Here is a 14,147-nt window from a genome sequence, read left to right on the forward strand (position 1 = left end):
GCACTTATCAACTATAATTCCCCATGGCTTAATATTTGTTATATATATACACATATTTATATATATGTATTATATATAGATATATACTCTTATATATATGTTTGTATATATATATATATATATATATATATATATATATATATATATATATATATATATATATATATATATATATATATATATATATATATATATATATATATATATATATATATATATATATATATATATACCTAGTCATTCTTATCTCTATTACGCGGTGTGTAATCAGTCTTAATTCTCATCCAATCCCGACGCAGGCAGTAATGAAAGAATTTATCTCCATTACTTTATCATACCCGTAAAGAACGGAACTCCATCACGCTGAGAGAGAGAGAGAGAGAGAGAGAGAGAGAGAGAGAGAGAGAGAGAGAGAGAGAGAGAGAGAGAGAACGCATCGGGCCAAACATAATTAGCGATCGTTCTAGCATAACCCTAGAATAGCGGGTGTCCTCGTAGCTAAAGCCCACTTTCTCTCCCCTCCCCGTCCCCCCTCCCAAAATTCAGCCTCTCTCTTAATAACTCGTGAGTGTGTGTGTATGGGTGTTGGGGACCACACACCCCTCCCCCCTCCCAGGCCTCCTTCGGTGTCACTGCCAGCTATAAGGTTGGCACTCGGTCGCTCAGAGTGCAAGGTTAAAAAAAAAAAAAAAGTTGTCGACGTCTTGACAGGTGAGGCTAAAAACTCCTGGGACGTTGGGTTGGACGGTGGGTGGGTGGATGGGTGAGCAGGGTATAGAAGTTGAGAGATGGGTGAGGAGGAGGGGGCGGGAGAATGTTAACATGTATACATCTATAAAAAGCAAGGAGGGCTGCCCCCTTTTTTTTAATCCTCTTCTGTCGAGTTCCCTTTCCCTCCCAGACTTCTTACTAGAAACCTCTTTCTCTCCTTCAGCTAAGCGACTGGCTTTATTCGGTCCCGAGCCGGGATAAAAGAAGAGCCACGATTGTAAGGTCAACGCCCCTCCTCTTGAAATACCAAGCGTGACTGACGCCTGTAGCAATGGGTCACAATGGTACTTGAAAGCTGAAACTTTAAGTTGAAATCCATTGGAACGTGGTTCATCATTGATTGATTGATTTAATGCTGCAGACTGGCGATGCAATGGTCTGGTTAAACTCAGGTATACTTAACTTTAAGTATTTAGAGCCATAGGTTGCCAATATAGTGGTAGAGAGTTGAAATGATTTAGTTTATGGTCTTAAGAGGGGAAATGAATTACCAATTCGCGTCTTGCCAGTTGGAAGATATTTGTCGAAAATCTTCCTGATGTCACTCAAGGAGTCGAAAATCTTCCTGATGTCACTCGAGGAAATAGCCATAGGCTGTTTATGACTCATTAAAGGGTTGTTTTCTTTATTCATTTGTTATCGTTAACATTATTGTTATTACGTATCAGGCTCCGACAAGGTTGTGTTGTCGACCCAGTTTGTTTGGTAATACCCATAGCTGTTTATGACTCATTAAAAGATTGTTTCTTTGGATTGTTTCTTTATTAATTATTATAATTAACATTATTGTTATTACGTATCAGGCTCCGACAAGGTTATATTGTGGACCCAGTTTGTTTGGTAATACCCATAGCTGTTTATGACTCATTAAAAGATTGTTTCTTTGGATTGTTTCTTTATTAATTTTTATCAATAACATTATTGTTATTACGTATCAGGCTCCGACAAGGTTATATTGTGGACCCAGTTTGTTTGGTAATACTCATAGCTGTTTATGACTCATTAAAAGATTGTTTCTTTGGATTGTTTCTTTATTAATTATTATAATTAACATTATTGTTATTACGTATCAAGCTCCGACAAGGTTATATTGTCGACCCACTTTGTTTGGTAATACTCATAGCTGTTTATGACTCATTAAAAGATTGTTTCTTTATTAATTATTATCAGTAACATTATTATTACTACGTATCAGGCTCTGACAAGGTTATGTTGTCGACCCGGGTTTGTTTGTCCGTTCGCAGAATTACGCAAAAAAAGTTATACCAAAATTTTATCACAGTGGGGTAGGGCCTAGGGACTACCAAAAACCGTTGGCTATCGTGAGAAATCAGGACCTGGGTAAATGAAATATAGATTCGTATGCTGTGCATAGGTAGATACACAAATAGAATAGTAAGCAGCGTAATCCTGACACATCTGTTGAGAAATTGTGAAGTAGTTATGGAAACTATCTTCAACCGAAAAGGAAGTCATTTTAAGCCCGTTGCAAATATCTGAAATTGCGTCATTTATAATCTCTATCATCAGATCCATAATTCATCCTACCTGACGCTTCTCGTGACGTGTCATCCTTCTTGTGGGTTTAAATTCGACCCCATAAAATAAGGAGGTAGGTCCGCGTCCATATCTTCAAGCCGATCGCGAAAAATTGGACTTGGACCCGCAAACTGACGAGCGCGGTTTGGACTTATACTCATGAAGTAATAAAAAAAAATACGAAGTAATAAAAAAAATACTCACTGAGTAATAAAAGAATACTCACGAAGTAATAAAAAAATACTCTCGAAGTAATAAAAAAATACGAAGTAATAAAAAAACACGAATAAAAAAATACTCACGAAATAATAATAAAAAAAAATACTCACGAAGTAATAAAATAAAAGATTGGACTTGAACTCTTCAAATGTTAGCTATTTAAAGGTTAACCCAAAAGCTTTTGTGCATAACAATTTACGAATTAGACTTCATGGTTTTTATTTAGCTTTTAGCAACGAATTAAAATCAGCTGGAGTTTTGGACATGAAAATGAAACTAAATCTGACTTTCAGTTAGTTTAAAAATAACATTTATCAACTGCAATTCGTTGTGGAGTTAAATCATAGGGGGCACTCTTATTTTCAGTGTTTTCACTGATTATCTAATTAATTTTATGTTTAATTTAATATCCAGTGTTTTAATGTCGCTGCATTTTAATTTTATATATATATATATATATATTATATATATATATATATATATATATATATATATATATATATATATATATAAATTTATTTATATATGTATATATATAAATATATGTATATATATAAATATATGTCTGTGTGTGTGTGTATGTATGTATATATACTGTATGTATGTGCATGTACAGATACATGATGATATATATATATATATAAAATTGTTTAATTATAAATTTTTATTTATTTTATTCGTGTTTCGCGTCTGTTTTTATATACATCTCTCTCTCTCTCTCTCTCTCTCTCTCTCTCTCTCTCTCTCTCTCTCTCTCTCTCTCTCTTCTCTATGCAATATCAATCACGAGACTCAATAACATAACTAATGATGTACACACAAAAACAGCAGAGAGGAAGAACTGTCTTTTTTTTTACCGGGCGTTCGTGACTGATTCCCCGGGCGTTGCCGACTGACGTCTTCAATAAGAAGAGATGGGGAAAAAATGTCGTTGGTATTTTTGTCTTAATCTTTGCTCTCTGCTCTCTGCCGGCGGCTTGATGATTGATGTGTGGATTTGTGTCGTGTGTAATGATTAATTTTTGATATAGTGAGGATATTTTTTTATTATTGTTTTTTTTTATTGACTGATAATTTTGTTATCTCTGTTGAAGCCTGATTGGAGATATTTTGTGAATAGTGTTTGTGACTTTGATTAAATGAAAATTATTATTATTATTATTATTGTTATTATTATTATTATTATTATTATTATTATTATTATTATTATTATTATTATTATTAGGTAGACCTTCGTTATATTAGTAATAAAGAATTATTTTAATTATTGATCATAATTTTGCAAACATTTCATCAGTAATGAATAATAATGATAATAATAATAATAATAATGATGATGATGATGATAATAATAATAATAATAATAATATTATTATTATTATTATTATTATTATTATTATTATTATTATTCACAACTTTGCAAACTTTTATTACATCAATGATAAAGAATTACTATTATCATTATTCATAATTTTTCTAAATTCTATTACATTAGTAATAAAGACTATTATTATTATTAATATCTCCTTGACAGAATTTTATTAATCACGGTGACATCTGGCAGTTTCTCTCTCTCTCTCTCTCTCTCTCTCTCTCTCTCTCACTTTTGACTCGAGCAAAGAGTCATTATCTGAGTTTTTATAACCATGTAGAGATGAAAATACATTCTTCGTTTCTTACTTCTCACAACATTCTTAGATAAATGTCTCTTGTGTGTGTGTGTGTGTGTGTATGTGTGTGTGTGTGTGTGTGTGTGTAGGCGCAATAGCGGATCCAGAAAAATTTCAATGGTGGGTCACCAATTTCCATATTATATATATATATATATATATATATATATATATATATATATATATATATATGTTATAATTATCTTTTTTCTCAAAATTTTGTCATTTCCATAATAGGTTTTATATTTTTTCCCATTTTTATATTTCTCATTTATGTTATTATAATCTAGATCTTCAATATTATTATTTTGTCATTACTTTTCATGGGGAGGGCACTTGCCCAGGTGCCCCCCCCCTGGATCCTCGAGTGTGTGTGTGTGTGTGTGTGTGTGTGTGTGTGTTTCGTCTGACAAGTTGTCAGATTGGGACTGTCAGTTTTTTTATTTTAATGTAGCCACATTTAAACTTCCAAATGTTCAGAATCAAATGCAGAGTATATTATGTAAAAGATGGCTAGAATTGTTGGCATGACTGTCAGAAGAATTAAGTTTTTAAAAATCTAGTTTATAATAAAGCTCCTATTTTTGTATTCATTAAAAAAAATAAAGTTTTTGATGTTAACTGCTAGTGGGAAAACGAGGAAAATATCAAATGTAAGATAAAATTCCCCATTTTTGTATTCATTAAAAAAACTCGAGTTCGTGATTTAACAGATCTTAATTAGTTGATAAGCTAATTAAGTATTAATAATCCAACGTACTTCCGGGTGTCAGAAGTTAAATATACGTCTTATTTATACAAGGAAGCTGAACCGAACTTTAGTTTTATTTTACCCACATCTTTCCATGTGCGCATGCGCGTGCACATACGTATCTTAGCAGAGAAAACCGTTAAATCTTAACACATACACGAACTGGCCATCTCTCTCGACTCACCTGCTTGCCGAAGGCGTCCTGATTGGGATGGTCTCCTGGGCCTTGGCCTCGTTGTGGACGGGTATGAGACCTGGGGGCAAGGGCACCTCCTCCTCCAGCTCAGAATCGTCTGAGCTCTCCTCCCGGCAGCAGAGGCTCCTGCAACACCTAGACATCCTGCAGGATATGCGCCGTCGACGACGAGAGTCCTGTCTGAATGTTCGGTCTAATTTCTGGACGCGTTGTCTTCCGTGCAAGGACTACTTTAGCTATGTGGTCGAGTGGAATCCTGAGATTCCTTGGATGAAAGACTGTCCTGAATTGTCAGGAGGACTTAGAGCTTGCTTAAAGGACTATATTCTAAATGATCAGGTGGACTGTGACTTGCTTGATAGATTGTTAAATGTTAGTTTCGTCTCGGAGACTTGCTTGAAAGACTGTTCTGTATGTTCAAATGGACTTTAAGACTTAAGGCTTCTGTATGTTCAAACGGACTTTAAGACTTTTTCGAAGGACTGTTCTGAATATTTAGATGTACTTAGAAGTCCCGTTTAATTGTTTAGGTGGACTTATTGCGTGAAAATATTAACTTTCATAAACTGATAATTTGCGATGCAAATGAGGGATGATGAATGCCCTTATGAAAGTGATATGAAATTTGTTGCTCAAAAGCTCAGGTAAATGAATGAGAAAATTTTGTACATATAAGTCTATGACCAATGTGTTGTTGAAAAAAACAATGAATTATTTAAAAAAATATTTCGAAGTTGTCTTACTGTAAAAGTCACAATGAATTAACCAAGTTTAGTATTACAACTGAACAATGTGAGGCTTCTTTAATGAAAAGATATTTACAACCAATAAATAACTTTGCTGTGTGTGAATGATTAACACTATAGGAGAAATAAAAAGATGATAGATGAAAGAAATCCCTCTGAGTTATCGACAAAACAGCCAGATCATTTGTCAAATATGACCCTTTTCGTCCTAAATATTATAACCCTAACGTTTACTGATTTTTTTTCCCAGCAGTCAGTTTTCACTTACTGTTTTATCTTTTATTTTTGACTGATGTCACTTTTGAAGATAGCTTTTTATCTCTTAATTTTCAGTGTTCACTATTCACTTACTATTCTTTTCTTCCTTGACGATTCAAGTTAGTTCGTTTTTTAAAAAGTTAATTTTTCAGTTGACGTTCTCTTCAACTGATGACTTCATAAGTTTTTTTTTAATTGTCAAATATTAACTTTCACAAAAAATCGTAATCCAAGATATTTCCAAGGAATGTTTTCAGAACTACAGAAGTAGGGGATTTTCTCAGTCGCTCACTTTGAAGAAATGTCACCAATTTCGCCTCTCGGTTAAAGAGGATTACGGGTATTATTCTTTTGCATGGAATATTAGCGGGAGGCTTCTTGGACTGAGCGAGTTTTTATTTTGATTTCGTCCGAACAGCTTCACATTTCAACCTGTGGGCGGAAAAAAAGGTAGAAATTAGGAACTAAACTAATTATCTTGTGAAGTACCTTTGAAGACCAGGGAACATGAAAATATGTTTTAAGTTCACTAATTTTCTACTGTTGAAGGCAAATGAATGATAATGGGACACACCTTTTTGTATGTATGTATGTATGTATGTATGTATATATATATATATATATATATATATATATATATATATATATATATATATATATATATATATATATATATCATCATAAAATATTACCTGAGAAAACAGCTTTACTTACACTTACATTATTGAAATTCTCTCTCTCTCTCTCTCTCTCTCTCTCTCTCTCTCTCTCTCTCTCTCTCTCTCTCTCTCTCTCTCTCTCACAGTTGAATTCAAGGAAACACTGACGTTAGCAAGGAAGAATCATACTTCATTATGGCAAATTAAAATGTCATGCAGTTCAGCTGTAAAAGAGAGAGAGAGAGAGAGAGAGAGAGAGAAATCGGCATTCCACAATCTACTCCTGTTCTCTTAAGCGGATTGAGCCATGCAGGCACTGGTGAAGTCAAGTGCTTAGACTCGCTGCTACAGTATAAGCTGGCATCTTTTCTGACAGACTTGGCCATATGCATAGCTAGTTAACCTCCTATGTTAAAAGAGAGAGAGAGAGAGAGAGAGAGAGATGGGTTGCTACATTTTGGTATTCTCAGCAACAAACTTCCTGGTGTTTTCGGATTGTCAACCCCTCCCCCCTTCACTATCCCCTCTTCTCCACCCCCCCACCCCTTATTTCGCCCTTCCCTGTCATATTAATCAATTTTGGGTCGAGTCATAATGGAGTCGAGAAATATGGCTCAGAGCTTTTTATATACTTCACACAGAGAGAGAGAGAGAGAGGAGAGAGAGAGAGAGAGAGAGAGAGAGGAGGAAAGGTAGTGCGCTCGGCAGCGATGAGAGAGCCCCAATTGTTTACATGGTAGAGTAGATACGTCGGTTGGCCGCGTTGCATAATGCCAAGTGTTTGTTTTTATGCCGCGTTGTCTGGTTAAGTGGTTTGAGAAATGCTCACCTTGCCTTCGAGTATTTGGCAATCCGGAGACAATGTCACAGAACAAGAAGGAGACACTCACTTGTTCGGAATTCGGGGGTGGATCGTCAACATCCGGGACGTTTTGCGCGGGAAGAACGCCCCCTTCCCACGAGACGCGTGTTCGGAGGTCTCTTCTAGTACCATGTGGAAAAGGTGTGCAAGGGAAAATATACTTGTGTCTATCGTGTGATGAAAATAATGTGAATTGAAGAGTACTTGTATTGAAATAATAAGTCGGAATTCCTTATGAGTCTTATGGTAACTTGCATTCTTCTTGGAAGAACTTTGGGACCCGAGACAATTGAAATGAAAGAAGCATAGATCGCGATAAAGTTGGGATGAGAATGGGAGCCGTTACAAAGACGTATCCGTACTACTGTTATACCCACGAGACCTTTGTCTACCCGTCATTGATCTGTTTTATTGCTTATCGTTGGTTTGGGCTTGAGAGTGGAAGCCTCTATGCCGTATTTACATAAATAAAATGTGACCCAAAGTATATCGAGTAAAAGTCAGCTATATTACGTTGATTCACAAGGCACTTTATTTACATTTTGTCAAAAGCGTACTTTAAGGGTTATGCTGCATATTTGCCAGGAATTTAAGGAAAAATATATGCATATACTGTAAAATAGTTAAACGTGTGACATTTATTAATTTTTTTCAAATATTCTTTATATTTTAGAAAATAATAGGCAGTGAAAGGAAACTGTATAAATGAAATAAAAAAAAAAACTGCAGTTTCTGCTCAAGGGCTCTCGACCACCTCTTGAGTCTATGTGAATGACTTTTACCCGGATACCTTAACTGACGTCTTGTTCCGTTCGTATGTTTGCTCCTGCTGAAGTCATGAAGTAGTCTGTCTCTGGGTGAAGGTGATTTGTAACTACCGAAGAAAAAAGTAAGAAAGGGCGTGGCTTAACCCAGGAGGAAGCGATAAACCTTCAGCCTCTGAGGGGACGAATTGAAAGCCGGGAAAACATTAGTAGGGGGAAAATTCCAAAGCTTGATAGCTAAAAGAAAGAGCGAGTCACTTTGTACTGAGATACTTTTGATCTCTTGCGTTTTTACCCGAGTGTGCCAGAGTTTTTAACAGAAAGTAAATGACCTTTGTAGATGCGACTACAGGTAGATGTGAACCAGTTTTTACTCAGTCAGTCTGGAATGTTTTTACAGAATAAAGAGTTTATTGTTTCGTTTATCAGTTATTATTATTCCAATAGTGTCTCCTCCTTCCCCTACCCCCTTCCCCCTGAGAAAAGAGGCTGCGAACAGACATGATAAAGACCACCATTTCTCCCAAATATTCTCACACTCTCCCTAAGTCCAAGATGGGATATTTGCATATTTTACCACGCTCTTGCCGCATTTGTGGCGTTCATGCGGTCAACTCTGTATATTTGACGATTTTTCTTCCACACTTCTACTTTACTCTTCTCCATTATCGAGTCCTTGACTCTGGTTCCGGTCTTGGATCTCTCATGATCTCGCCAAAATCAAGGCTGTTTTCCTATAGAAAAAAAAAATGGTATTTCTGTGACAGATTGGGTTTATGGTTTGAGATAATTGTGCATTAGTTCTTGAAACCCTCTTGATATAGAGAAATCTTATATATATATGAGATTTTGTAATCCATCATATATATATATATATATATATATATATATATATTATATGTTATATATATAATATATACATATATATAATTTTATACATTAGATTTCCAAATTTCCAGATGCAAGCCCAAAAATAGTTAGTGCTGTTGTCAAAGAAACGGCTATATATAATATATAAAAGTTAGAGCCTTTAACTCGATCAAGAACTACCAGTGAGCCACATCGCAGGAGAACAAAGCAACTGAAAATGTAAAAAAAAAAAAAAAAAATTTACGAAGAGAAATGAAAGCGAATCGCGCAATCTACTTCTTCATCTCTCAGAACATGAAAAAAAAAAACTTTCTTTAGAGACGTTTTAATTAATTTGCGAGAAAATACTTGTCAATGAGACTATTTAAAATCTCCCTGGGACTCTCTCCTGATCTTCCAAAGAGGGTTTTACTGCTGTGCTATGTATATGAAACTTTATTTCTTTTTTCCTTTATTTTATTTTTTATTTTGTAGTAAAGTAACTTTGAAGACGGCATAAGTGAGCGTATAGTGCGACTTTTAAGTTTTTATTCTGTGTGTTCTGTGTGTGTGTGTGTGTGTGTGTGTGTGTGTGTGTGTGAGTTATCGCGATGGCTAAATACATAGATGAATATCAGGAATGAAAAACATGGCGCGTGAAATTGTTTCTTACGTTTATAGTCTCTCTCTCTCTCTCTCTCTCTCTCTCTCTCTCTCTCTCTCTACCGTTCATACCTTTTAATACTTGTCAAATATCAATAAAAATTTACATGTGGTAATGCTTCCTCTCTACTTCTACTCTCTCTCTCTCTCTCTCTCTCTCTCTCTCTCTCTCTCTCTCTCTCTCTCTCTCTCTCTCTCTCTCTCTCTATATATATATATATATATATATATATATATATATATATATATATATATATATATATATATAGAATGTGTTTTATGTGAGTGTTCGTGTGTGTGTGTGAGAGAGAGAGAGAAGAGAGAGAGAGAGAGAGAGAAAGAGAGAGAGAGAGAAAGTCTTGTTTTTTATATACTGCACATATGTCGTAGATGCGGGTGGTTTTTCCTTCCACGGTCTCTGTCACAAATAAAACGGACCACTAGGCAAGGAAGAACCTTGTTTTATCTTTCCCACATACCTTAAATCCAAACTAATAATAATAATAATAATAATAATAATAAATTTTTTCATCTCGCTGACAAAAAGAACAAAGGTCAGGTGCTTTTTTAAGTAAATGTTTATCACTGTTTATCAGTATTAGCTTATCAAGGTGGCGTTGAAACGTTGCTATAAATGAAAACATCCCTAGGGCTAAAATGTTTACGTTTCAATTCTGTAAAATGATTTTGTAGCGTGCGGACGGTAAAGTACAATATAAGGAAATACGGAGTGCGTGGTTTTTGATTGGTTGAAAGGACAGGTCAGTAAAGCACACGGCTAATTTTATACCACAGTACTAGTTTTATACTTAAGTTTACAAGAACATTTCAGTTTAGGAAGCTTTCATCTCACCAACTGTGAGTTTGATATTTTACTTGATTTTATGACATTTTTATAGGTCGGTTATGGAAGAAAGAAAATTGATAAAAAGAGATTTTGTAATCTACATTATTATTATTATTATTATTATTATTATTATTATTATTATTATTATTATTATTATTATTATTCACCCTTTTACATGAAACAACCAATCAACTGCTAAACACGTGTCCACTAAACAGAATGTCACATTTTAAAATGAGAATTAACTTTTACAGTTGGAATGTAAATAATTACCTGATATTATTTGTAATATGAGAACAAATGGGCTTTATTTTTATAAATTGGGAATTGCATTATTACTATTATTATTATTATTATTATTATTATTATTATTATTATTATTATTATTATTATTATTTATAGGGGTCTCAGATCAGGTCGATTTTTCACTGGCTGCCTTTATTGCTGAGGAAATATTTACAATATAATACTGAAACAGAATACTTTATGACTATAGGTAAAGCATATTAAAAGCAAAATTATTACAAAATTATTATTATTATTATTATTATTATTATTATTATTATTATTATTATTATTATTATTATTATTATTATTATCGTCGCCGTTTCTATATATGAACACTATACAAATTACAGTATGTTCAGATTAACAGCAGAACGAGGATCTAAATTCCCGAAAATAATCACTGAAAATACATCACATGACACAACCCATCATTTGGCATAGCCCACCTATAAACCCACATTTACATTGAGCAGCCGAGTTGGTGATTAAGAATTATCTAGCGTCGGTCAGCCACTGATTAGACAAATTCCCTCCCAAGACTTAGGTGACTTGATGTTGCAATTTTAAGTCTTGTAAGGAGATTGTTAGCGTCTGACAAGTTCGTGATTGTTGAAAAGCGAGACCAACAATACGTTTAAGCGTGTATATTAGTGGGCGTGTTGAATATATGTTTATTTTGAAGAATTGTTTTTAATGCTGGTGTGTTTGTTTTTGAAACCACAGTTTAATGCTAAATGGTTTGTTTATAACTCTACGTTGTTTTGGAAACTTATATTATTTGAACTTCCCTTTTGCTTTGGAATCAGCGTGAAGCTTATGTCCCAAAATTGACGTCAGATTTATAATAATAATAATAATAATAATAATAATAATAATAATAATAATAATAATAATAATAATAATAATAATAATAATAATAATGTGTGAACAACGAGGCATAACAAATGAGAGAATGAAGGACATGATGGCCATTGAAAAAATATATAGAACCTAAATATTTTTACTTTTATATATATGTGTGTGCGTACATATTTAAAATTATTTTCTGTAAATATTTGATATGTATGTATATACACACACACACACACACACACACACACACACACACACACATATATATATATATATATATATATATATATATATATATATATATATATATATATATATATATATATATAAGTCATATTAATCATATTGATACTCTCTTAGCAAACATTTTATTAAATCATACATTCCAAAGAAATGAATGATGTACAAAACAGTTCCTACACCTTGTAAATTCTGCACATAACTTTACTTTGCAATTAAGAAAAGAGATTTTCGTGGTAAAAAAAAAAAACTTTGTTGTAGAGGAAAATACTTACAATATAAGATTAACAAAAAATACTTATAAAACATACTAAAAGCAAAATTATTATTGATTTTAAAGCGTCGAGCAAAAGCACCTAAAAGAAAAAATCGACTTAGGAAAATGAAAAATAAAGAAATACGCGTCAAAACTCACGAATTTCACGGTGCATTATCTCGTCCCGTTGTCTTCAACACACTTTCATGTTTATCCTGTATGTTTTCATAATGAATCTGTCGACTTTGTTCTCCGGCTCACTCAGACATATCTCGTCTATCTTAGATTTATACTGAAGACCAGTTTTATATTAACTATAAGAAAACTGTAACTGCCACAGATAAGTTTGTTTATTGTAAACTACATTCACAGATCGTGCACAGTACTGTCATAGATTTTTTCAACTAAAGTCGTTTTATCTTTCATGGACAGTTTTACAAAACACTGAATTGTTATTGGTCTGATAAACAGCTTTATTTTTGGTTCAATAACTGAAGGATAAGTCTGTAAGGTATTTAAAATGTTTTTCTTGTGCACTCCTTCTTAATGTGGTATTTACGGTCTATATCCAAGTCACATTAAAACCACAAGTCTGACAAACACAGAGCACGACACGACTCGCGTCAGAGTGCCACAAGCCTCGGGAGTGCCTCCTTTCGCGTAGGGCAGCGTGGCACTCTCGTATACACTTCGGAAGGGCACGGGGCGAGGGTATTCGTGAGAGGGGGAGACAGATACAGAGACACACTGAGAGAGAGCTGGAGGGTACGTGGCGCCGACCGGGCAAGGGCGGGACGGGCACTGGCAAGAAATCATAGCGAGCCCCTCTGGGGCGGCTCTTGTCAGCTCTAGGGGCACCAGAGATAAAAGTCATAAGATGTCTCTGGTGCCCGATTTTATTCGTTGTACTCGGCGGTTGCCCTGTGTTGGGGGCGGGGGGAGAGGGGGTGAGGATGGGTAAGGGAGAGAGATTCCTGTTTTTTTTTTTTTTATTGTCACTTTTCATCGTTTTAATTCAGCTTGCTCTTTTGTATGGGATCTTTTTTATGAATTGTTGTAAACTTTGCACGTTTTCTGTGGCCTCAGAATTTCTGGAAGGCAGTAGAAACGTTTGTTTTGCTTGGAAGATTGTAAAGTGTTACTTATTTATGGTTAGGTGACCTTGATTTACGTGCTTGCTGGCTGAGAAAGATGTCCTGAACTGGGTATAGACTGTAAAATTTCTTTCAAGCAGGAAAAGTATTTCCAGTTTGAATACGCAGCTCAGGCAGTCTTATCAAGCTTTCTCATATTGCTTAAATTCAGTTAAACGCTTTATAAATTGTTTGCCAAAGCAGTTTCCAGTCCAGGTAAATCGATTTTGTTTTCCAAGAACAAACAAGTCTTCAGATGAAGTTCGTTTATTGTCTTCAAATGAAGTTCTTTTTTTATGAGTCTTGAAGTTCAAGGGGGGCATTTTTGCACAGTTTTGTCTTAGACAGTTTCCAAGGAAGATCTTTGCTTTAAATTTACTGCTTTTACACTTGGTAGTCTGTGGTATGCCACTGAAATAATCCTTCCCAGTAACGAACTTTAATCTTAGTTTTAATTCTACTTATGAAAGTACTGTGCAGGCCACTACATGTGGTGCTCGGGTATTAGAGCAAACATGACAAATTCTTGCCGTCCTCCCGTAATGAGTTGCGCCAGCTTTTATTAATTATTTGTCAAGGGAAAT

General features: G+C 34.4%; 1 protein-coding gene and 1 long non-coding RNA gene across 2 annotated transcripts in view; one reads left to right on the forward strand and one right to left on the reverse strand.

Annotated features, from left to right (window-relative positions):
- The window catches only part of LOC136834215 (fibroblast growth factor 1-like), a 28,124-nt gene extending 22,707 nt beyond the window's left edge, over positions 1-5,417 (reverse strand). Inside the window, 1 exon segment of the mRNA XM_067096510.1 lies at positions 5,135-5,417. Within this exon segment, the coding sequence (XP_066952611.1) occupies positions 5,135-5,289 (155 nt within the window). The 5' untranslated portion in view covers positions 5,290-5,417.
- LOC136834217 (uncharacterized) overlaps positions 1-14,147 on the forward strand; it is a 97,188-nt gene that overhangs the window by 76,719 nt on the left and 6,322 nt on the right. The window lies entirely within an intron of this gene.

The sequence above is a fragment of the Macrobrachium rosenbergii genome, chromosome 53 (assembly GCF_040412425.1).
Source record: "Macrobrachium rosenbergii isolate ZJJX-2024 chromosome 53, ASM4041242v1, whole genome shotgun sequence".
Taxonomy (NCBI): Eukaryota; Metazoa; Arthropoda; class Malacostraca; order Decapoda; family Palaemonidae; genus Macrobrachium; species Macrobrachium rosenbergii.